Source organism: Phaseolus vulgaris, chromosome 1 (assembly GCF_000499845.2).
Source record: "Phaseolus vulgaris cultivar G19833 chromosome 1, P. vulgaris v2.0, whole genome shotgun sequence".
NCBI classification, from domain to species: Eukaryota; Viridiplantae; Streptophyta; class Magnoliopsida; order Fabales; family Fabaceae; genus Phaseolus; species Phaseolus vulgaris.
The window spans coordinates 44,039,848-44,065,101 of NC_023759.2; the positions used below are offsets into that span (position 1 = coordinate 44,039,848).

Below are 25,254 nucleotides of genomic sequence, written 5' to 3' on the forward strand. Positions count from 1 at the left end.
TTTTTTTCTAGTTAATCGATTTTGCGGGTGGATCCATATATCTTTTTCTAAATAATTTATTTAAAGTGTTAACATATTTAATTTTCTATTGTAAATTATTGGGCTTTGTTTCTTTGTCCAACTTTCCTTTTCTATTTTAGTTAGGTCTTAATATTTCTCTTATATATACACCATGTATTTTACTCTTTAATATACAAGTGAATAAAAGTTTATTTTATATTTAGTTTTCTCTACAAGTAGGGTTTATCAAAACCTTTTTTTTTCATTACGATTACGTACAATTACGTACACTACATTAAAGCATCACATCAGGCAAGGAATATTCATCATCTTCATTTACTGTAATATGGTATCAGAGCCATTTCGAGCCTATCCTAGCGAGTGTTTGAGTTGGGTCTATCGTGCCACCCGCTATCGGGCCGCTATCGGACCACCCATAATATATAGTCCCATGCACGAGTTGGCAGTCTCGGCGTGAGGAGGTATGTTGGAGATCCCACATCGACTAGAGATTAGAGCCTTTCATTGTATATAAGTGGGTGCAAACCTCACCCCATTGAGCCGGTTTTATGGGGTTGAGTTAGGCTTAAAGTCCCTTCTCTCTGATTTTTATTTCCTTCTTTGCTATTCTTGGTTTTTTTTTTTTTGTTTTTTTTTTCTTTCTTTAAATCCTTGTAGGCGATGGCTAATGCAAATCCCACACCGGCTTCCTCTTCAAATGGAAACCCTACACTGATGCCCCTTTTGGAACAGCCGATGAACAATTTCCTATACTTACACCCAAGCGAGAATCCCGCAGCCTCGTTGGTGTCGCCTGTTCTTGATTCAACAAACTACCATTCGTGGAGTCGGTCCTTCATCACTGCTCTTAGTGCCAAGAACAAAGTGGAGTTCATACTTGGCTCACACCCGTGCCCACAAAGGGATGATCCCACTTTTTCGTCTTGGACACGCTGTAACAACATGGTTGTCTTTTGGTTAGTACACTCGGTTTCAATCCCTATTAGGCAAAGCATTGTTTGGATGGACATAGCCTTTGACATCTGGAATGATTTAAAATTTAGATATTCACAAGGGGATTTATCTCGCATTTCTGATTTGCAATTTGAAGTTATTTCTTTAAACCAGGGGGATATGTCTGTCACAGAGTATTTTACAAAATTGCGTATTATTTGGGACGAATTAGAGAATTTTAGACCTAATCCTGTGTGCACATGCCTAGTAAAATGTTCTTGTTCGGTCATTTCTATTATAAATCAAAGAAAATGTGAGGATCGTGCTATGCAATTTTTAAGAGGATTAAATGATCAGTATAAAAATATCTGTTCTCATGTTTTGCTCATGGATCCCATTCCTGCCATATCCAAAAAAATTTCCTTGGTTCTTCAACAAGAGAGACAATTATCCACTGTTGTTCCTGCCCCTAGTCTTCATAGTCTTAACAGTAGTCGCACTACTACATGCAATTTTTGTGGTAAATACGGTCATACTGAAGCTGTTTGTTTTCGAAAAGTGGGTTTTCCTTCTGGTGATGTTAAAACCTCAAAGTTTTCTTCTACTCGAAAAAATTGCACTTTTTGTAATCGTCTTGGCCACACTGTCGACACCTGTTATAAAAAGCATGGGTTTCCTCCTGGCTACAAATCCATCAATAGGACATCCCAAGCCAACAATATGTTTACTACTAACTCTTCTTCTGAGTCTTTTTCTAAAGAACAGGATGTAAAGGGGATTCAACTTACATCACAACAGTGTCAATTCCTGACCAACATTTTGCGTCAGCAAAACCTTGAGGATCCTGCCCCTCACGCTCAAATTAATCAAGTCGGAACCTTCTCGACGGACAAAATCACCAATACCGAGCAATCTTCAACGGGTAAGTTTTTCTCTTCACTATGTGCTATAAAAGAATCTTGGCTTGTTGATTCTGGTGCCACTGATCATGTTTGCCACAATTTGAGCGCTTTTACTACTTGGACTAAAATCAAACCGGTCTTAATTAGTCTCCCAAATGGTCAAACTGTTTATGCCACATATTTTGGTTTAGTACACTTTTCGGCCAAGTTTTATTTGTCTGATGTGTTATATGTGCCTCATTTTCAATTAAACTTAATATTTGTTTCTAAACTCACACACCAACTTAAATGCACTTTAACTTTCACTTTAACTCACTTCATTATACAGGACAATCTCACCCAAGAGAGGATTGGTACAGTTGAAGCCACTGGTGGCTTGTACCCTGTCACTACCTTGCCTGCTTCTAGTCGCTCTAAACCACATAACTTTGCTCCTCTTATTAATTGTAATATCACGGACAAAACACTGTGGCACTATAGACTGGGGCACCCTTCACATGAAAGATTACATGTCTTACGTAAACAATACCCTTTTATTACTATTGATACTCATCATGTATGTGACACTTGTAGTCGTGCAAAACAGAGAAAACTTCCTTTCACTTTAAGTACTACTGCTACCTCTGCTATTTTTGATCTTGTTTGTACACTTTGATATTTGGGGACCCTGTTCCATAACTTCTATGCAAGGTTTTTTCGTTATTTCTTAACTATTGTTGATCATTACTCGTGTTATACTTGGGTTATTTTGTTGCATAATAAATCTGAAGTGCGTTCGCACATCATTAACTTCACTGTTTTTGTTCAAAATCATTTCCAAACTAATATCAAAACGATTCGTACTGACAATGGTGTTGAGTTTGCTATGTCCAGTTTTTATGCTTCAAAGGGAATTATACATCAAACATCTTGTGTTGAAACACCACAACAAAATGGCATTGTGGAACGTAAACATCAACACATACTAAATGTAACCAGGGCCTTACTTTTTCAAACAAATCTTCCTCCTATTTTTTGGGAATTTGCTGTAAATCATGTTGTTTTCTTAATAAATTCTATTCCTACTCCATTACTTAATAACATCACTCCTCATGAACAATTGTTTGGAAAACCATATGACATTTCTTTTTTAAAAGTGTTTGGTTACCTATGTTATGCTAGTATCATTACTGCACATAGGAAGAAATTAGATGATAGATCTATCAAAGGTATTTTTCTTGGTTTCCCGCAAAATACAAAAGGTTATATTGTCTTAAATTTAAAGTTTCATCGCATAGAGATGTCAAGACATGTAATCTTTCATGAAACCCATTTTCCATATAAATTGGATGGTGGCTTGCCTACGGACCCCAACACTTTATCTCTCCCTATTTCTAACGCATATAATTCTGCTCTTGATTTTTTTTCTGATACTGCACCTCCTGCCGAGCCGTGTGCCTCTACTCCTGCATCTCTTGCCGAGCCGTGTGCCTCTACTCCTGCATCTCTTGTCGAGCCGTGTGCCTCTACTCCTGCACCCAATACTGCCCCTCCACCAGCCTTATTATCCTTTGATATTCCAGAAATAATGTCTCTGCTCCTGCATCCAACACTGCACCTCCACCAGCATCATCACCTCCTGCACCTCCAGGAAGCACCTCACCCCAATTTCCAAGAAGATCAACTCATCCTCACCGACAACCTGCCTATCTTGCTGATTTCCACACAACAACCAACACTGTAAGTAGTAGATATCCTATTCATAATTACTTGTCTTACAATTCCTTATCTTCTAATTTTAGAAATATTATTTCCTCTATCAATTCTCATCCTGAACCTCGCACCTATACCGAAGCTCCAAACATGCTTCTTGGCAATCTGCCATGCAAGTTGAGCTTCAAGCTCTTGCTGCTAACAATACTTGGCAACTTACCCCTCTCCCTCCAGGAAAGAAAACTATTGGTTGTAAATGGGTATATAAAATCAAATATCATTCTGATGGCACTGTTGAGCGCCACAAAGCTAGAGTTGTTGCCAAAGGGTTCACCCAAGTTGAAGGACTTGATTTCTTAGACACTTTTGCACCTGTTGCTAAACTCACTATCGTTCGCCTTCTCCTTGCTGTTGCCAAAAATTGGGTTTTAAAACAACTTGATGTCAATAATGCCTTTCTTCACGGTGATCTCCATGAAGAGGTATACATGACCCCCCCCACCTGGCCTCTCTCTTCCTTCTCCCCAGCATGTCTGCAAGCTTCAACGGTCTTTGTATGGTCTTCGTCAAGCTGGTCGTCAATGGTACGCAAAACTTTCTACTTTTCTTTTATCAAATAAGTACTCTATCTCTGTTGCTGACCACTCTCTTTTTCTTAAATATAATAATGATAAACTCACTGTTATTCTTGTTTATGTTGATGACTTGGTCTTAACTGGTGATGACACGGAGGAAATCAATACAATTACTGCATCCCTTCACCATCACTTCAAGATAAAAAATTTAGGTAATCTCACTTATTTTTTGGGACTGGAAATTGTTCGCAACAGTACTGGTCTTCATTTAAGTCAACGCAAGTATACTCTTGATCTCCTTCAAGAAACTGACATGCTTGACTCTGCACCTGTGGCCACTCCTATGACTCACACCTCCCGTCTCTCTCCCGACCAAGGCTCACCTCTCGATGCTGATGCCACTTCCCAGTACAGAAGACTCATTGGACATCTAATTTACTTAACCAACACGCAACCAGACATCGCCTTCGCTGTCCACAATTTAAGTCAATTCATATCTGCACCCACAACTCATCATCAGCAAGCTGTCTCCCGTCTTTTGCGTTACCTCAAAGGCACCCCTGGTGAACGACTATATTTTTCTCACACTAGTTCACTTCACCTTTGTGGTTTTAGTGACTCTGACTGGGCAACATGCCCTACCACAAGCAAATCTGTCACTGGATATTCCATCTACTTAGGAGACTCCCTAATATCATGGAAATCAAAAAAGCAGCCAACTATAGAGCACTTGCCACCACCACATGTGAGCTACAATGGTTGTCTTACCTCTTTTAGGATTTACATCTTCCTCTCTCCCAGCCTGCAACCCTGTATTGTGACAACAAATCTGCCCTTCAAATAGCTTCCAATCAAGTTTTTCATGAACGAACCAAGCACATCGAAATTGATTGTCACCTAGTTCGTGAAAAACTTAACTGGTCTCCTCAAAGTGCTGCCCATTACCTTTGCAATGCAAGTTGCTGACATATTCACCAAACCCCTTGCTTCCGCACAGTTCTCTACTCTCAAATCCAAGCTGGGTTTGACAAATATCTACTCCCCAGCTTGAGGGGATGTTAACATATTTAATTTTCTATTGTAAATTATTGGGCTTTGTTTCTTTGGCCCAACTTTCCTTTTCTATTTTAATTAGGTCTTAATCTTTCTCTTATATATACACCATGTATTTTACTCTTTAATATACAAGTGAATAAAAGTTTATTTTATATTTAGTTTTCTCTACAAGTAGAGTTTATCAAAACCTTTTTTTTTTCATTACGATTACGTACAATTACGTACACTACATTAAAGCATCAGGCAAGGAATATTCATCATCTTCATTTACTATAATATAAAGTTTGTAAAACAAAAATGATTAAATTAAATTTGTTTCAGAATTATTTTTTCTAATGTCATATTTTTATGAAGTTTTGATGAATCCCTGCATATATGCAAGCTTATCTTTCCAGGTGAAGAGGTGGTAGGGAGAGATAGAAGCCATGCTAAGAAGAGTGTGACAGCACAGCTTTTTCTTATCAACTTCTTTGTCTGCATTTCTATTGGTAGAGAATTTTGTGAAGCTAAAACTCTGTTACATCGTCCACCTTCCATATCCATCCACTGCAACCACAATAATTATTAAATCCTTCAAAATCATTATTTATCTCTAAATTTATGAACCACAAATATCATTGTAAACTAACATAATTATATAAGGCTGTAAAAAATAAGTATATTTTTATTAATAAATGTACTTTACTTCATCCTCTCTTATATTTTCATATATATATTGTAGTGATAGACACGTTTTTTACCTATCTTAATCAAGTTTTTGCTCAAATTTGGGAGATCAAATTTGAGAAATTGTATAATTATAGATAGATTTCTGACTTACCTTAAACAAAGTTTTTGTTACGAATTGAGGGATTATATAGTAATAGATAATTTTTCCATCAAACTTCTAAGTTTTCAGCTGAGACCGTAGTAATAAGTAGGTTTTCAATCTATCCAATCATTAAAGATTAATTAAGAAAAAAATAAGATATTCTTCTGAAGTAAATATAAAGGAATTTATCACAGTCAAACCAGAATAAACATGTAATCTGAAATAAATTTATCAAATAAATCTAATAAATCTTAATACAAGCAAAATAAACACATAATCTGAAATAAATCTGCTGATATAATAATTTCTAAGACAACTAAATAGTGTAAAAATAATAGTTAATTAAAAATAAAAGATAAAATGAGACCAAAAAAAACTAGGAGTATGGACATTAATTTAGTTATAAATAGAATTGGAATGATTTATAACTTAGAAAAGAAAATACTGAATATTCTATAGCGTCATCTCTCTTAACTATAATATATATATATATATATATATATATATATATATATATATATATATATATATATATATATATGTATGGTCATTGTCTAACTGTATTTTTAGTCTCAAATATGTGAAGTGTCGTGTATTATGTTAGTAAAGCAAATTTAGATATAAAATATTTAGAGTTATACACAGTCTTAGTTAAAATAAAATATTTCTCTTCTTTTATTTTCCAATTCTGCAAAAACAATTTATTCTTTAATAGTCATTTAGTGCTTTCATATATATTCAGTAGATTTTGGCCACCAGTCATCTGATTCTGGTTCTCTCAGATAATCCGAAAGACATTGCATATGCTCTTACATCATCCCACAAATTTATGGCACTTTATAAAAACTGGGACAATTAAGCATATGTGAAGAGCAACACCAAAGGCTCACCACAAACACTTTCATTTGCCTCTTCCAACCATGGTGTTCCTAACAGAAAATCTTCACTTCGTCTTGTTTCCCCTCATGGCTCAAGGCCACATGATCCCCATGATAGATATTGCAAGACTATTGGCACAACGTGGTGTGGTTGTTACCATATTCACCACCCCAAAAAATGCATCACGTTTCAATTCAGTTCTTTCTCGTGCTGTTTCATCTGGTCTGCAAATCCGACTTGCACAATTCCATTTTCCAGCAAAAGAGGCAGGGCTACCTGAAGGGTGTGAGAATTTCGACATGATAATAAGACCAGAAGATATGATGAACAAAATGTTCCATGCCATCAGCATGCTTCATAAGTCAGCAGAGGAATTGTTTGAAGCACTAACACCAAAACCAAGTTGCATAATCTCTGACTTCACCCTTCCTTGGACCGCTCAAGTAGCCGAAAAGTATCATATTCCAAGGATTTCGTTCCACGGATTTTCTTGCTTCTGCCTCCATTGTCTGCACCAGGTACACATTTCAGAGGTTTGTGAAAGCATCACTTCAGAATCCGAGTATTTCAAGATTCCTGGCATACCTGACCAAATTCAAGTTACCAAAGAGCAGATACCTCTGATGGTCCCGACATTAAACGAACATAAAATATTTATGGAGCAGATACGCGATGCTGAAATGAAGTCATATGGGGTAATCATAAATACTTTTGAAGAGTTGGAGAAAGCATATGTGAGGGATTACAAGAAGGTGAGAAACGATAAACTTTGGTGCGTTGGTCCAGTTTCATTATGTAACAAAGATAGTTTGGATAAGATTCAAAGAGGCAACCAGGCCTCAATTAACGAGCACCATTGCTTGAAGTGGCTAGATTTGCAGCAACCTAAGTCAGTGGTCTATGTTTGTTTTGGAAGCTTATGCAACTTGATTTCTTCACAACTTGTGGAGTTGGCCTTGGCCTTGGAAGATACAAAAAGGCCATTTGTATGGGTTATTAGGGAGGGAAGTCAGTTCCAAGAACTAGAAAAGTGGATCTCTGAAGAAGGGTTCGAGGAAAGAACCAAAGGGAGAGGCCTTATAATTCGAGGTTGGGCACCACAAGTGATAATATTATCACACCCTTCCATTGGAGGATTCTTAACACACTGTGGTTGGAATTCAACACTTGAAGGGATAAGTGTTGGAGTGCCACTGGTTACCTGGCCTCTATTTGCAGATCAATTTTTAAATGAGAAGCTTGTTACTGATGTGTTGAAGATTGGAGTGAGCGTTGGGGTAGAGGTTCTACTGAAGTGGGGAGAGGAAGAGAAGATAGGTGTGTATGTGAAGAAGGATGATATTAAGAGGGCAATATGCATGGTGATGGATGAAGATGGAGAAGAAGGCAAAGAGAGAAGAGAAAGGGTAAGGAAACTGAGTGAGATGGGAAAGAGAGCCGTTGAAGAAGGAGGCTCTTCTCATCTTGATATCACATTGCTTATCCAGGACATCATGCAACAATCAACAACCAAAGATGATACATATTTGACGCACGCTTGAAGAGTTGCAATTTACATTGTTTTTAACTATAATGGTATATTGCATGTCTACTTTCTAATTTTATGAACCCAAATCTGCATGTCCTCGGTCTGTTTTTTTCTCTTATGTCTAAGTTTGCTTTCAAAATTGGAATCATAATATTTTGGAATTATTTTATTTGAAATACATATTATTTTACGAAGTGATTTACAGAAATGTCAAATAAACCAATAAAAAAATATACAATAGCAAATTCGTAAATTGTACAATTTTTTTATGGTAAGTGATAAATAAGAAACATTTTGTTTAAGTTGGTTTTTCTCAAAACTGACTTAGAATAGCATACATATAGTTTTTGCTTACTTTTCTCGTCTTTTTCACTGTTTTTTTACAATTTCTTTCACTGTTGTTAACGTTCATGTGTGTTTGCCTGCCTGCTGTCGCTACCCCTCTCTTCCACTATTGCAACTAGTCACGTGTCTTTACAGTGTGTTTGGTTAAACTCATGTACGTACGGTTGTCCACTCGCAAAAGTGAGATCGAAACACGTTTAGATCCCTCGATTTAGAAAATATGAACGAATAATTACATCAGATGCAACTCTTCATATCCTCGATGAGTTACGAATAAAGGCTTGTTTGGATTAGAGCAGGATTTTGGAGGATTTCAACGAGTGGATAGATGAGAATTGAGAGAAAAGTGTGAAGAAAGTGACTAAATTATGGTAGAAAAGTTTATTTGCATAAAGTATGAAATATATAAAGTTTATTTGTATGAAATATTATAATATGATGAAAAAATAATAAAAATAAAATGTATTATTATATATTATTGTATAAATGACAAAGTAAAAAAGAAGACAAAAAAAGAAAAAACACAATCATCCTAGGTTACTTTTCTCTCAAATCTTTACATATGAAAAGAATGAGAGAAATTACTATTCATGCAAATTCACTATTCTTCTTCATTGCATATCCCTTGATCCAAATAATGGATATCTTTTCACATCATTCCTCCTCAACACTACAAAGCTTTAATCAAATCATAATCCAAAATAAAAAAATATATAAAATTATTAAAAAATAAATTATTAAAAAATTTAACATAATATAATAATAATAATAACAAATTTTATTGATATTAATAATATAAATATATTATAAATAATATTTGAATATAATTTATAAAATATAATAAAATTAGAAATAATAATGTTAATTAAAATAATAATAAGTACAAATTAAAAAATTAATAATAACTAAATAAATTTATTAAATAATAGTACTAATAATAATATTTTTTAATTTTAATTTTTAACAAATATTTAATAATAATATCAATAAAAATACAATTACAAGATAAAAACAAATATATTTATTTATGTAACAAAATAATAATAATAATAATCTTAATTATAAAAATATTATTATTATTATTTAATATAAAAAAATTAATATTTTTTATGTTGCAACAATTTTATATGATTCAATTTTTTTTTCAAAGTAACTCTAACACAGTATCGAAATCAATGAATGATAAGTAACTCCTATTATTTCTGAAAAATAATTATTCAATAATAAAAAAATAATTTTCTAATTAACTCAAATCTACACAAAATACTTCATAATTTATTATTAAAATATTTTTAAAGGTAATAATAAATTTATAAGTTATATTTTAAATCTCTTAAAAAAATTTAAAAATTATTTCACAATCATCAAATTACTTACAAAGAATTAATAAAATTTATTTAAAATTAACTTTACATACTTAATTCAAATAACTTCATTTTCTTTTTCCTATCCCTCTTCACTTTCTTTTTCCTAACCCTCGAATCCCTCTTCACTTTCTTTTTCCTAACCCTCGAATCTTTACATATCCCCTCTCATTACGTTAAGTCAGGATGTAGGCTTTCTGTTAAGCTAATGCAAGTCGTGATTTTAGCCCACATCGTTACCACTGTGGAACTTTTACACCACAATTTTGCATCAAATTTATGCACCAAATATTAAAATGAATTTGAAAAAAAAAATTATGTATATGGGTAAGTATGTTGAATAACATAACTTCATTTTTAAGTCATCCGAATACGACTTTAATTTAATGTAATTTTTTTTAAAAATAATAATTAAGAGCACAACATAATTTTAGTTCAATGAAGAAGACTCAGAAGTTATATTAACTGAACACAAATTTTTCTAATATTATTTACTGCTTAAGTTTTTTTTCGTAAAAGTTGAAGTTGTCAGAAGTATGATAACTAACCTCTCAGTTCAATTTGAATAAAATTTCGCACCAACGAACATATACAGTGATAATTAAAATAAATAATAACATAATTAAATATTTAAATTTGTATTCAAAATATAATATAATTTTAATATTTTTTAAACAAGGTAAATGTTTGAATAAACAAGTGAATTTAATTCTATACTAATTTTATTAATATTAATACGATTTACATATAATCATTCTATAATAAAACATTTCTGAATTAATATATTAATATGTGATATTGAAGAAAATTATTAATGTCAATATTATTAATTTAAAACTAATATAATAATAATAAATATTAAATTAAAATATTTATTAAATGTTAGATAATAATAAAAAATTAAACGTGTTAATTTAAAATGGGAATATTTTGAAATTATGGAAAACTTATTCTTCCGTAAAATATTATTTAAATACCTATTAAAAAATTAGAAATAGTTAAGAAACTTCCTAAAAATTTAACTCTTTTAATAAAATCATGGATTTTTTTTCCAAAATAAATTCATTTAATTTTTTACCTAAATAAACTTATTCTCACTTTCTTTTTTAGATTAAACTTTGTTTATTATTGATGTTGAGGATTCGGTACCCTGAGCTCAATTTTTAACATGAAATGGACTTCCTCTTTCTTCCATTTAAAAAAATTGAAAAATATATTTTGGAATTTGGCTATTCAAGAATGGAATTCTGGTTTATTTTTCGGTGAGGGTATGTTGAGTATGATGTTTTTCATTTTTTTTAAAATGAGGACAAAAGAGAGGAAAAGAAACACGGGTAGTTTTACTGTTAAAAATTCGGCCATCTGAACTCAATTCTCATAGTATGAATAATAAATAAGTTTAACTTAGGAATTAAAGTGGGATTAATTTATTTGGACAATATTTTTTAAATCGGTTTATTTGAAAAAAGTAATTATAATAATGTGATTTGAAATTTAATTAGCATATAAAAAGGCAGAATAGAGGAATCAGAAGTGGCACAATATCCAACGTAAGTGCTTACGTAATCGCTAATACATCAATTCCTATATAACTTACATATTGAACTCATTGTTTGTAATCTGTACCTTTAATTTCACTGCAAAACTATGCCTTCCCAAGAACAAAAGCCACATTTTGTCCTGTTTCCATTGATGGCCCAAGGCCACATGATCCCTATGATGGACATCGCAAAAATATTGGTGCATCGCAATGTTATTGTGACAGTAGTCACAACGCCAAATAATGCTACTCGTTTCACCTCAATCTTTGATCGCTATATTCACTCTGAGGTTCCTATTAGATTAGTTCAAGTTCAATTCCCATGTGAAGAGGCAGGAGTACCAGACGGGTGTGAGAATCTCGATATGATGCCTTCACTAGGCACAGGCACCACTTTCTTCAAAGCAGCAAACCTTCTACAAGAACCGGTGGAAAAACTATTTGAGGAGTTAACACCAGCACCAAGCTGCATCATTTCTGATATGTGTTTACCATACACATCCCATATCGCCAAAAAATTCAATATTCCAAGGATTTCTTTTGTCGGAGTAAGTTGCTTTTGTCTTCTGTGTAACCATAATATAAGAATCTATAATGCTGTGGAGAGTGTATCGTCTGAGTCCGATTACTTTGTTGTGCCTGGTATCGCTGACAAAATTGAAATTACCAAAGCACAGGCACAACCCATGAATGAAAGCTGGAAACAGTTTGGTAGCGAAATCATGGTTGCTGAAATGAGTACTTATGGGATAATCATGAATTCTTTTGAAGAGTTGGAGCCAGCATATGCAAGGGATTACAAGAAGGTGAGAAATGATAAAGTGTGGTGTATAGGACCTGTATCACTTATTAACAAGGATGACTTGGATAAAGCTGAAAGAGGTAGGGGCTCAATGGATGTGTCCCAATATCTAAAATGGCTTGATTGTGAGAAGGCAGGGAGTGTAATCTATGCATGCCTTGGAAGCCTATGCAATTTGACAGCACCCCAGTTGATAGAGCTTGGTTTGGCCTTGGAAGCATCACAAAGACCCTTCATTTGGGTTATCAGGGAAGGACGTTATTCAGAAGCATTGGAAAAGTGGATCGAGGAAAATGGATTTGAGGAAAGGACAAGTTCTAGAAGCCTTCTCATTCGGGGCTGGGCTCCTCAATTGTTAATATTATCACACCCTGCAATTGGAGGGTTCATAACACACTGTGGTTGGAACTCTACCTTAGAGGCAATATGTGCTGGTGTTCCAATGATTACATGGCCAATGTTTGGTGATCAGTTCTTGAATGAAAGTGTAGTGGTGCACGTTTTGAAAGTTGGAGTAAAGGTTGGGGTGCAAACTCCGATGAGATGGGGCAAGGAAGAGGAAATTGGTGTGGAAGTGAAAAAGGTAGACGTTGAAAGGGCAATAATAGAGATAATGGATGTGACAAGTGAAGGTGAAGAAAGAAGAAAAAGAATAAGAGAATTGAGCGAGATGGCTGAAAGAGCCGTGGAGAAAGGGGGATCCTCTCACTCTAACGTGAACTTGCTTATCCAGGATATCACGCAAAAAATCCAGAGAGACGTGTGATATTCTCATATACCTTACACCAATTTGATGTAAAAGGTCACAGCTTTTAGTTTTTTACTCAATTCTCTTTCTTTTAAATGTTGTTCATCATATTTCTCAAATTTACTAATTATCTATTAGATTTTTTTAAAATATATGGTGAGTTAGATTGTTTTTATTTTATTTATAGAAAATTTGAAAGTTTGAAAGTTTACACTAGTTAAACTGATAACTAGTTACACAATAAAAATAAACATCATTTTCATTTTTGAGGTTATCGAGCATGGCGTATCGGTTTTAGAGTCAAACTAAAGCATTACTTGTCATTTTGCTTTTTGAATTCATGCTTAGTGCTTGTTATTAACTAGGTTTCTTTAAAACAAATCACCACAAGATTGTTTTTAATTCGCAGTAATTTTCTGGCAGTTTTAAAATCATCAGACATTGTTATTCTGTCATTTGTTATTTTCTATTAAGACAATAATACAATTATACGTAATTATATGTAATTATAAACTATTAATTTGATAATAATAGAATCTCATAATTAACTTTAATTTGTAAAAAGAGTTTTCATGCACTTATAATATTTTTTATACATAAAATTATTTTTATGTAAATAAAAAAAATAAAACATTAGCATTTTTTTTCCATCTTCTTATATATTTTCTTATATTTTATGACTTCGATTGTAACAATAGTCATCATTATTTGTTGGTATTTTTATATCATCTCAAAACGCATGTAATAATGTCTTTTGTTGTGTCAACTCACCAGAAACATATTTTCTCGTGGTTAGAAAAAACTTCTAGAAAATGATCACCACTAGTTTAGTCACTTGAGTCATTTGTTCCAAATAATTTTTGGTGAATAATTGATGAATAAGAAAATCACCACTTTCGTCGATCAATATAATTATATGTAATGATTATGTATTGACATTTGATGACACTTAGTCAAGCGCATAATCTTTCTACCGAAATAATAATACTAAAATATAGAGTATAGAGGAGAGGGATCGGGTTTTTTTCAACTAACTTTATTTTATTCTTTACTTTCTATTTTTTTTTCTTTTAATTCAATGTTTTTATAGTGAAAAGTTCATCCTTAATAGTTCAATTAATAAAAACTAGGAACGAAGAATAAGTTATTTTTAAAGTAATTTTGTTTATTCCTCGTATATGAATAATAATTTTCATGTTTAAAAATATTAAATTTTTTAAACGGAAGGAATAAAGGAACATGATATATTCATTAGAGTAAAGAAATAGTAATATTTTTTTTAAAATAATCACTATATTTGTAAATTATATTATTAATAATTAAAAAACTATTGATCCAAAAGTTCTACTTTTTCACCACTTGTAGAATTATTCATTGTGTGTTATTGTTCTAGTTCTTGTTGTCATCAACAAATGGTACTTTAAACAATTAGATTTTAACATTTTTTTACATGGAAATCTCAACGAAGTGGTTTATATGTAGCTATTTCCATGGCATAAAAAGGATCACAATAAGGTTTGGAAATCGAATAAATCTCTACATGTTCTTAAACTAGCTAGTAGGCAATGATACTTCATGTTGTCGTGTTTATAAACGTTTTAAGTCTATTTGTTCTAATTCTGTTTTTACGAAACTGTGGATTTTGAATAGTGGAGTAACCCATCACATGATATCTGATTCACAATTTTTCACACACATTTCATCATTATTTATTCTATTTATTTTAAATGTTAATCTGCCCACGAACTCAACTGCGATCATCTCATCTACGGGCACTTTTTGCATGGTTACGTTTTGTTGAACTTGGCTACGGAGAGAATAATTGGCTCGGGTAAACCATATGCAAGCTGACCCTGATTTATGGCACAAGCGCCTCGAACATCCTTTCTCTGACGCGTCTACAACTTGTATCTTCATTACTGCGTATAAGTATAAATCTCATTTTCATTCATAATAATTGTAGTATTTGTCCAAAGCTAAACAGATAAGACTACCATTTCCTTTAAGCAAAATAAAATCTCATATTGTCCATTTAATCTATTGCATTGTGACATTTAGGGTCATCATAAAATCCCAACTCATTTTGGAAAATAGGTTTTTTTTTCTCACTCACTATAGTCTATGACTATTTCTTATGAATCACAAATCTGAAACCAACATCTCTTAACATCATTAATTACATTTGCACAAAACTAATTTCACACATCTATTAAAACCATTTGTGTTGACCACGGATTCAAATTTATTTTAATGCCTAATTTTTTTCTCAAAAAAAACTATTGAATGTCAATGCACTTGTGTTTACACTCTCAACAAAATGGGATAGTAGAACCAACCGTAGATACATTTTAAACACAGCACAAGGATACCTAGAAAATTCTTCCGTAGATAAATGGATTTTTTTTTTAATGTAAAGACATCTTACTTTAATAAAATAATGTATATATATATAGTTAAAATCATTTTTCAAGAGAAAAGAGAACTTACCCAATACTTATAATTATTTTACAATTTACCTAATCGGATAACATTTTCAAGAAATTACACCTTAATGCTAAATTTTCTAAAGGTTTCCTTCGTAATGTAATAGCTCAAAACTATGATTATTTGTTACTAAAACATTCAAAAAGTATGATTATTTTTTACTAAACAATCAAAGCTATATAAGGATAATTATGAAACGTTGAACAATGATGCAGCGTATGAATCTGTGAAACAAAAAAGGCACGTGAACCACACCTTTACAGCACTGATGCCTCGTATCCACCACAACTTCATTAAACCGGTAACTGATAATCCTAATTTTTTATATAATTATATTATAATTTTAATATATTTTAATATTATTTAATTATAAATTTACTTTTTATTATATATTTTCACTTAAAATAATCCAACTAGAGTTACGTATGCTCTTACATCATTTACCAGTAAATAATAATTTTGTAGTAGCCTACATCACTCTTATAATAAAGGATCATGGACACTGCAGAGTGAAAACCCCAAAACCAAACCAAGAGAGAGGAGAGATCTGCACTGCTACCAATTTTTCATCTGCCTCTTTGGAGCCATGGTTCTCCTAACAAACAGCCCTCACTTTGTATTATTCCCCATGATGGCTCAAGGTCACATCATCCCCATGATGGACATTGCAAGAATATTGGCACAGCGTGGTGTGATTATCACCTTATTCACAACCCCAAAAAATGCATCACGTTTCAGTTCTGTTATATCTCGAGCTGTTTCAACAGGCCTCAAAATCCGTGTCCTACAACTTCCTTTTCCATCAAAAGAAGCAGGGCTACCTGAAGGGTGTGAGAATTTGGACATGGTAACTTCAAATGATATTTCCAAAATTTTCCATGTCATCCACATGCTCCAAAAGCCAGCAGAGGAGTTCTTTGAGACACTTACGCCCAAACCAAGTTGCATAATCTCTGACTTCTGCATTCCTTGGACCGCTGAATTAGCCGAAAACTATCACATTCCAAGGATTTCTTTCCACGGATTTTCATGTTTTTGCCTCCAGTGCCGGTACGTGATACATACTTCAAAGTTTTGTAAAAGCATCACTTCAGAATCCAAATACTTCACTATTCCCGGCATACCCGACCAAATTCAAGTTACCAGAGAGCAGTTACCAGGATCACTTGGCAAGGATTTGGATGACTTTAAAGATCAGGTGCGTCATGCTGAAATGAAGTCTTATGGGGTTATCATAAATAGTTTTGAAGAGTTAGAGAAGGCATATGTGAGGGATTACAAGAAGGTAAGAAATAATAAGGCGTGGTGCATTGGTCCTGTTTCATTGTGCAACAAAGATGGTTTGGATAAGTCTCAAAGAGGCAACCAGGCCTCAATTAACGAGCACCATTGCTTGACGTGGCTAAATTTGCAGCAACCCAAGTCAGTGGTCTATGTTTGTTTTGGAAGCATATGCAACTTGATTACTTCAGAACTTGTGGAGTTGGCCTTGGCCTTGGAAGATACAAAAAGGCCATTTGTATGGGTCATTAGGGAGGGAAGTCAGTTCCAAGGACTAGAAAAGTGGATCTCTGAAGAAGGGTTCGAGGAAAGGACCAAAGGGAGAGGCCTTATAATTCGAGGTTGGGCACCACAAGTGATAATATTATCACACCCTTCCATTGGAGGATTCTTAACACACTGCGGTTGGAATTCAACACTTGAAGGGATAAATGGTGGAGTGCCACTGGTTACCTGGCCTCTATTTGGTGATCAGTTTTTGAATGAGAAGCTTGTTACTGATGTGTTGAAGATTGGAGTGAGCGTTGGGGTAGAGGTTCCAGTGAAATGGGGAGAGGAAGAGAAGAGGGGTGTGTTGGTGAAGAAGGATGATATTAAGAGGGCAATATGCATGGTGATGGATGAAGATGGAGAAGAAGGCAAAGAGAGAAGAGAAAGGGTAAGGAAACTGAGTGAGATGGGAAAGAGAGCCGTTGAAGAAGGAGGCTCTTCTCATCTTGATATCACTTTGCTAATCCAAGACATTATGCAACAATCAACTACCCAAGAGGCTTAATTTGTTTTTATCTACAGTGATATATTGCATACCTACATATTATTAACCCAAATCTATAAGAGGATGCAATTTTGACGCCTAAAAGATTCTCGATTCATGTTGACGTATTTCTTTAATTTTTACGTTCATATTAACCCTATTTTATATGGTGGTGATGCTGTGTTTCGATGTGTTGATTTACTATTGAAGTGGATGGAAGAATCTGCCCCACTCATAGAATATAAAAGAACTGATGGTGGGATTGGGAAATTTACCCTTTGTCCAGTTAAGGTCTTAATCATAATTAATTATAGTTTAGTGATTGATGGATTACAGTACTTGCCTTTCCAACTCCAAATAAACTCATTTCTCCCATCACTTTTTTTTTGCAACCAACTTTACCTCTTCTACTTCTATTTATAATTTTTTTAGTGTTGATACCTTGATAATAATGTACTAAATTATTGAAAAAATATATTTTTTTGTTTGAAATAAAGAAATCTTAAAATTATATTTACCGAATCACTTATGTTTTTCAATTTGTAGTTTTGAAAGGAACATTTTTCATTTTTTTTATTAACACTAACATCCATTATCCATTATACCTAGGTAATATAATACATTCACTTTCAAAATAATATACCTTAAAAAAATGCAGTTTAATTTTTTTTTTATCTATTTAATGAAATATTATATTAATGTTAACTTATAAATATCTTATCTCTTATTTTAAATAAATAAAAAATATTAATCTTAATACATTTAAAACAAAGATATTTTTATAAATCAATAAATTATATTAAATTTAATTTATTTTTCATTCACATCAATCATATTTATTATAAATTTTTTACCTCATTCAACTCATTTTTCTTACATCTAAAAACAACCTTGATTTTCATTTTTTAATAAATTCTTAAAAAAAAGAGAAAAAGTTTGATTTGTGTTTGTGCAATGACAAATTGTACACGTTCTCTTGCGCTTAATTATTTGTCTTATTGTGTGACTTCACTCATCTAGATCTGCACGTGATACATCATTATCACTTTAGCTTTAGTTACACTTTTGTCTTGTGATTTCTTTACTTTTATTTTGTCTAATATCGTTTTAGGGTTAATAAATAGTTTTGTTTTATCTTGTCTTTTAAATCAGTTCAATTCGATTTGTTTTCTTCTATATTAATTTAATTGATTTAAAATGATAAGGTTAATTAACAGTGATATGTTTAAATTGTCAGTAAAAAACTATTACTAATCAATAAATTTTCAGTAACATTGTCATTATTCAAGACTATTACTAATTCAACTTACACAAAAAAATTAAATATCATCTACTCAAAGCCAAGTACCTTGAATAACTAAAGAAGCTTTGATCACTACATCAGATTAGTTCTTTTGTCATATTATGAATTTTATTTTACTTATTATTATTATTATTATTAAAAATATTCTGTATGTAATATTTTATATACGAATATCATCCGTATATAATTATTCTTGTTTCATGACGCCAAAATTATATACGGATTAAATTTGTATGTAATCACTTTTGGCTTACATACGAAAAAATCCATATGTAACGTCTATTTACATATTGAATTAAATCTTTATGTAAATATTTGTATGTAGTCACTTTTGACTTATATACAGAAAAATTCGTATGTAATCACTTTTGTTTTTATATATGAAAAAAATCGTATGTAATCATTTATGTTCTTACATACGAAAAACATCCGAATGTAATGTCTATTTCATAATAAATAAAATTCGAATGTAAATATTCATATGTAATGCTCATTTTACATACGAATTAAGATCTATATGTAATAATTGGTATGTAAGTAGACAATTTCTTGTAGTGAAAAATACTGATTAAAAAATTATAAATGATTTTTTTTATAAATGTATATTCATTGTAATTTTTAACACTCTAAAGTTTTATATATTTTTAAGGTTAACTTAATTAATAAAACCCGAAATTGTTTGAGAAAGAAATTATTACTTCCGTAAATTGAAAATAATAATTACTTGAATAATGTATTCTATCTTGTAATATTTGAATTAGAATTGTAGTTTATACGACAGCTTAAAATCGTCACAGTAATTAATAAATTCTATAATTAAAAAAATTACAAAATTAAAAATTCAATTACAATAAAACAAATACAAGATTAAGAATTTAATTAGATTATGTACTCAGTACTTATCTATTAACATACATAGTAAATGTTTTGAAAAGATTTTCATCATTGATTGTTGACATAGGACATACATTTAAACTTTAACAAACAAACTTTGATTGGATATTTGTTAATGACCAGTGGTTCATTGTATATCACATTATTTATCTATATATTCGTGATTTAAAAAGGTGCCTAGGCATTATTCTTGTTCAAATTCTGATTGGTGACTCTCATGGACAGCTATGGTGTGATGAAAAAGAGAAATACATAAAAGTAACAAACAAAATCCTAGTTCATGTATTACTAGCCAAGAGATCTGAAATCACGACAAAAAAGGTCAAAATTATTGACTCAGTAGTGTGGCATTATTCAATGTGCTTGCGTAAGCGCTTACATGAACATTCACTAATACATTACAAACTCACAACATCAACCAATCGAAATCGAATTATTTGATGTAATAGATTTAGAAATAAATATATATAATAAATAATAAATTTATAATTAAATAATATAAATAAATATTAAAATAATAGTATTGAAAATTATAATGTAATTATATAAAAGATTGGAGTTGGAAATATATCATTAGGCGTGTTTGTATTATGTGACAGACCCACATTTAAGAACACACCATTTAAAGGCAGCGTAATTCATAGATTGTGCATTGCCATTTTAGTGCAAAACTATGTCTTCCCAAGAACAAAGGCCACACTTTGTCCTGATTCCATTGATGGCCCAAGGCCACTTGATCCCCATGATGGACTGGGCGAAATTATTGGTGCACCACGGTGTTACTGTGACTGTAGTCACCACGCCGCATAACGCAGCTCGTTTCAGACCTATCTTCGATCGTTATGTTGAGAATGAGAATGGACTTGCTATTAAATTAGTTCAAGTTCGATTCCCATGTGAAGAAGCAGGACTGCCCGAAGGATGCGAGAATATCGATATGATACCTTCACTTGGCACGGCCAGGACTTTCTTCGAAGCAACAAACCTTCTACAGCAACCCGTGGAAAAACTCTTTGGAGAGTTATCACCATCACCAAGCTGCATAATCTCCGATATGTGTTTGCCATTTACATACCATATCGCCAAAAAATTCAATATCCCAAGGATTTCTTTTCTTGGTGTAAGTTGCTTTTGTCTTCTGTGTCATCATAATATTCTCATCCATAATGTCAGGGACAACGTAGCATCGGACTCAGAGTACTTTGTTGTGCCTGATTTCCCTGACAAGATTGAGATTACCATAGCACAGAGTGGTGTGTCGATGAATGAAAAGTGGGAACAGTTTCGTGAAGAAATTGCGGTTGCTGAAAAGAGTGCTTATGGTATAATCATGAATTCTTTTGAAGAGTTGGAGCCAGCATATGCAAGGGATTACAAGAAGGTAAAAAATGATAAAATGTGGTGTATAGGACCTGTATCACTTATTAACAAGGATGACTTGGATAAGGCTGAAAGAGGTAGGGGCTCAATCGATGTGTCCCAATATCTAAAATGGCTTGATTGTGAGAAGGCAGGGAGTGTAATCTATGCATGCCTTGGAAGCCTATGCAATTTAACAGCACCCCAGTTGATAGAGCTTGGTTTGGCCTTGGAAGCATCACAAAGACCCTTCATTTGGGTTATCAGGGAAGGACGTTATTCAGAAGCATTGGAAAAGTGGATCGAGGAAAATGGATTTGAGGAAAGGACAAGTTCTAGAAGCCTTCTCATTCGGGGGTGGGCTCCTCAATTGTTGATATTATCACACCCTGCAATTGGAGGCTTCATAACACACTGTGGTTGGAACTCTACCTTAGAAGCAATATGTGCTGGTGTTCCAATGATTACATGGCCAATGTTTGGTGATCAGTTCTTGAATGAAAGTTTAGTGGTTCAAGTTCTAAACGTTGGAGTAAAGGTTGGGGTGGAAACTCCAATGACATGGGGCCAGGAAGAGGAAATGGGTTTGGAAGTGAAAAAGGAAGACGTTGAAAGGGCAATAATAGAGATAATGGATGTGACAAGTGAAGGTGAAGAAAGAAGAAAAAGGATAAGAGAATTGAGCGAGATGGCTAAAAGAGCCGTGGAGAAAGGGGGATCCTCTCACTCTAATGTCAACTTGCTTATCCAGGATATTATGCAAAAAAACAAGGGAGATGTGCTATAGTTTCATTTGCCATAAACCATTTTCACTAAAAATTTATGAATTATCTATGTTTTCTCTTTTCTAAGAAAATATTGTGCATTATCTTCTCACATATTTAAGTTATATTGCTTTTAATGTCTTAATATATATTAAAAATACTTTAAAATATTACTTGTGCATTGACGTGGTAATGCGACACGTTCATGATTTAGCTACCTCGTAGTGTTGGCTTATCAAAAGCGAGTTACACTTAGTGTTAAGTCATGGGTCTCTCCCGATGGAATATAACAAATTGTTTATCTTTTGACCTTCAAATTCATCATAGCCTCATTGGCCTACGTCTGAGATTGAGGGGCATGTTAGGTTATGGGTTTGGTTTGATAGTTGGTCATTTATGATTGTTTCCCGACCTATTATCTAACATTATGAGGGACTACAAATCAATGAATCTCAATAAATTAACTTTAATAACTCAATTAAGACATAATCATGACTAAAGGTGAAGAGGTTAATTACAATTCGATCTATATATATCATATTAGACTTTACAAAAAAACATCATCTAATAAACAACATAAGGAGTACTCTCTCTCAACTCCTATTTTAAATTATATTATATTTATGTTTTTATTGACTTAAACGTCCGAGTATCACATAGGAGGAGTCCCTTGTTCTAAAAGATTGAATCACTAGAGCTTGAAGGGAGACCACAAAAAACTCTTTCAGATGCCGATCGACCTCAAGTTGACTAGAAAACTTAGGATGAAATAACTTGTGTAAAACTTATATATTAATAGATTTTACATCTCCCTATGAGTGTGACTTTGAGATCATGGACGCCTAAGTTAAAAAAATCTAGACAATATTTTATAATTTTTTAATCTTAAATTTTATTATCTTTATAAAATTAAAAACTCATTATAAATATAATAATTAAAAAAATACTTAAAAAATAATAATTTACTATTTTTATAGATAAATAAGAAAGTATATTATGAAAATATATATTAAAATAAAGCATGAAATAAAATATAAACGTGTACTTGTAAATATATATAATATTAAATAAATAATAAAAAATATTTAATTATATTCATTATATAAATAATATTATATAACAATAAAGTATTAAAAGATTAATGTAAATTGTGAAATAGAATAAATTAATCAATATTTAAATATCTAATCCACTCTGCAGTTTATACATGGGTCCCTCATTATCATCCCAACTTGTGGAGGAAAACAACAGAAGAGAACGAACCAAATATTCAAATTCGTGTTACCGTCATTTTAACTTTTTTTTTTTTTTTTCATTTTGTTTTCTAATGCATGCCGACTCCATAGACTTCACAAATAATTTGTTTTGTAAGGATGAGAGAGCTTGCATGTTTTTTCTTCCGTTAAGAAAAGTGTTTTCTTATATATAATTTTACTCATTTTAATAAATAATTGTACATTAATTATTATTTTCAACTTTTACATCCCAATTAGATTGGTATTCAAAGGTTTACATGAATTACAAGAATCATTTCACCTCAACCTTTGTTCTTCTAAGTTTTGCAAATGTCGAGTAATAAATATTTCGTATATATGTATAATTTAAGAAGTAAGCATAAGTACAATTCATCTTTCCCAAACTAGTTTGAAAGGTGAGAATTAAATAGTGTAAACTAATTTTATTTCTAGTCTATGCCTAATTTCTAATCAATATATATGTTTTTTTTTTGTGTTTTCTGCATTTGCATTGTTTTAGACAATTGTAAAAGTCATTTTAGAAGACGATCATACTTCAGGATGAATGTAATATAAGAATCTTAATTATACAGTGGAAATTAATTGAAATATTATTAATTCTGACTACAATTACATGATCAAGATTAATAAGATGAACTCGTGTATCACGAGGGCATGCATCTAAAAGTTTTTAGAATTTCTCCACACATGATTTATGTGGTCCAACATGTACCTCACATTATTCTTATTGCAATCAAAAATGTTTTTTTACATCCATACTCTATCCTATATCCCAATAAATATTGACATTTTAATTATTTATAATTTTTTTAATTTTAAAAATTATTTTAACATTTTATATTTTGCTTATATTTTTATTAAGATTTTTTTTAAATTTTTTATTGTAAATATATTGTTAGTGTAAAATGGAATTAAGCGTCAAAATATCACCGATTGCAATTTCGATACTCATGCAGACTTGCAGTACACAAGGGACATAATTTTTTGTGCTCGATCTACAAAGAAACTTGATGATACATAATAAAACTTTCCAATTTCTTGTATTTGGGTCTAACAGATAATGCTAAACCAAAAAGACAAAAGGCAAGGAAATCTCCAATGCACTGTCACCTAATACAAAGTAAATTGTATAGCAATGCAATTATATTTTTTACTGTTTGTCATTTAGAAAATGTGAAAAAAATTAATTTGATATTAATTTTTAAAATAATTTAATTGATTGATTGATTAAAATTAAAAGTTAACTAGTTGAAATATAAAATATGGTTAAAATAACATAATTATATATGCATGAATTTTAATCTCAAAGTATCCTTATAATGACTTGAATAATAATTTATACTATTAATAAAGAATATATATGTATTTCTTATTAGTAAATTTTTTAGATATTTTATTATTTTAAAAATCACCCACCTCCTAAATAATATGGAAGAAAAAAGTTATAAGAGAATGAGGGTGTGTCTTTGGAAGATTTGGAGATCTAAAATATTATTTGTTTTTTAGCTCATATCACCATGATAATTTTATTTTTAAAAAGTGTCCTCCACCGTTAAAAGTGAAAGATGTATTTAAATTGGTTTTACTTCCGACTTCTTAGCCATTAGAGATTTAACATAATGAAATAATACCCCAATTTGTTATTATAACAAAAAAAAATCAAACTCTATGATATTTCTAAACTTAAGAGAAATAGTAATTCTTTTACTAATAATAATAAGGAAAACTTTCTTTTAACACTGTTGAACAGTTAAAAACATACCTTTAACAACAGTTTATAATAATACAATAATATTTCTAATTAAAAAATAAATCAAAAGTAAATAAAATATTAATTTATTCTGTTTACGGTGTTAATATATCACCGCTCTAATAATAAACCTATGAACTGGTATTATTAAGGAAAAGATTTTGTTGCTAAAAAAAATAAAAAATACTTCACACTCTAATAATAATATTTTTA

General features: G+C 31.8%; 5 protein-coding genes across 5 annotated transcripts; all 5 read left to right on the forward strand.

The window, feature by feature from the left end:
- The first annotated feature begins 584 nt into the window (after positions 1-584).
- LOC137816206 (uncharacterized) lies at positions 585-2,461 on the forward strand. The gene is made up of 2 exons (XM_068619284.1): positions 585-1,876; positions 2,185-2,461. The coding sequence occupies exons 1-2, from the start codon at positions 682-684 to the stop codon at positions 2,217-2,219; spliced, it is 1,230 nt and encodes a 409-aa protein (XP_068475385.1). The 5' UTR covers positions 585-681; the 3' UTR covers positions 2,220-2,461.
- Positions 2,462-6,645: 4,184 nt separating this feature from the next.
- LOC137814494 (UDP-glycosyltransferase 73C2-like) lies at positions 6,646-8,591 on the forward strand. The gene has a single exon (XM_068617269.1). It carries the CDS (start codon positions 6,911-6,913, stop codon positions 8,408-8,410), a length of 1,500 nt encoding a protein of 499 aa, XP_068473370.1. The 5' UTR covers positions 6,646-6,910; the 3' UTR covers positions 8,411-8,591.
- A 3,005-nt stretch (positions 8,592-11,596) lies between these two features.
- Positions 11,597-13,348, forward strand: LOC137814495 (UDP-glycosyltransferase 73C1-like). Its single transcript, XM_068617270.1, has one exon. The coding sequence runs from the start codon at positions 11,754-11,756 to the stop codon at positions 13,212-13,214; it is 1,461 nt and encodes a 486-aa protein (XP_068473371.1). The 5' UTR covers positions 11,597-11,753; the 3' UTR covers positions 13,215-13,348.
- Positions 13,349-15,989: 2,641 nt separating this feature from the next.
- LOC137814496 (UDP-glycosyltransferase 73C1-like) lies at positions 15,990-17,820 on the forward strand. The gene has a single exon (XM_068617271.1). It carries the CDS (start codon positions 16,267-16,269, stop codon positions 17,734-17,736), a length of 1,470 nt encoding a protein of 489 aa, XP_068473372.1. The 5' UTR covers positions 15,990-16,266; the 3' UTR covers positions 17,737-17,820.
- A 2,670-nt stretch (positions 17,821-20,490) lies between these two features.
- LOC137814500 (UDP-glycosyltransferase 73C6-like) lies at positions 20,491-22,127 on the forward strand. The gene has a single exon (XM_068617275.1). It carries the CDS (start codon positions 20,586-20,588, stop codon positions 22,056-22,058), a length of 1,473 nt encoding a protein of 490 aa, XP_068473376.1. The 5' UTR covers positions 20,491-20,585; the 3' UTR covers positions 22,059-22,127.
- The last annotated feature ends 3,127 nt before the right edge of the window (positions 22,128-25,254 follow it).

Coding starts and splice junctions, on each gene's coding strand:
- LOC137816206 (XM_068619284.1), top strand. CDS start 682: ATGGCTAATGCAAATCCCACACCGGCTTCCTCTTCAAATGGAAACCCT. Junction 1,877..2,184: donor TACCGAGCAATCTTCAACGG/GTAAGTTTTTCT, acceptor TTCATTATACAG/GACAATCTCACCCAAGAGAG.
- LOC137814494 (XM_068617269.1), top strand. CDS start 6,911: ATGGTGTTCCTAACAGAAAATCTTCACTTCGTCTTGTTTCCCCTCATG.
- LOC137814495 (XM_068617270.1), top strand. CDS start 11,754: ATGCCTTCCCAAGAACAAAAGCCACATTTTGTCCTGTTTCCATTGATG.
- LOC137814496 (XM_068617271.1), top strand. CDS start 16,267: ATGGTTCTCCTAACAAACAGCCCTCACTTTGTATTATTCCCCATGATG.
- LOC137814500 (XM_068617275.1), top strand. CDS start 20,586: ATGTCTTCCCAAGAACAAAGGCCACACTTTGTCCTGATTCCATTGATG.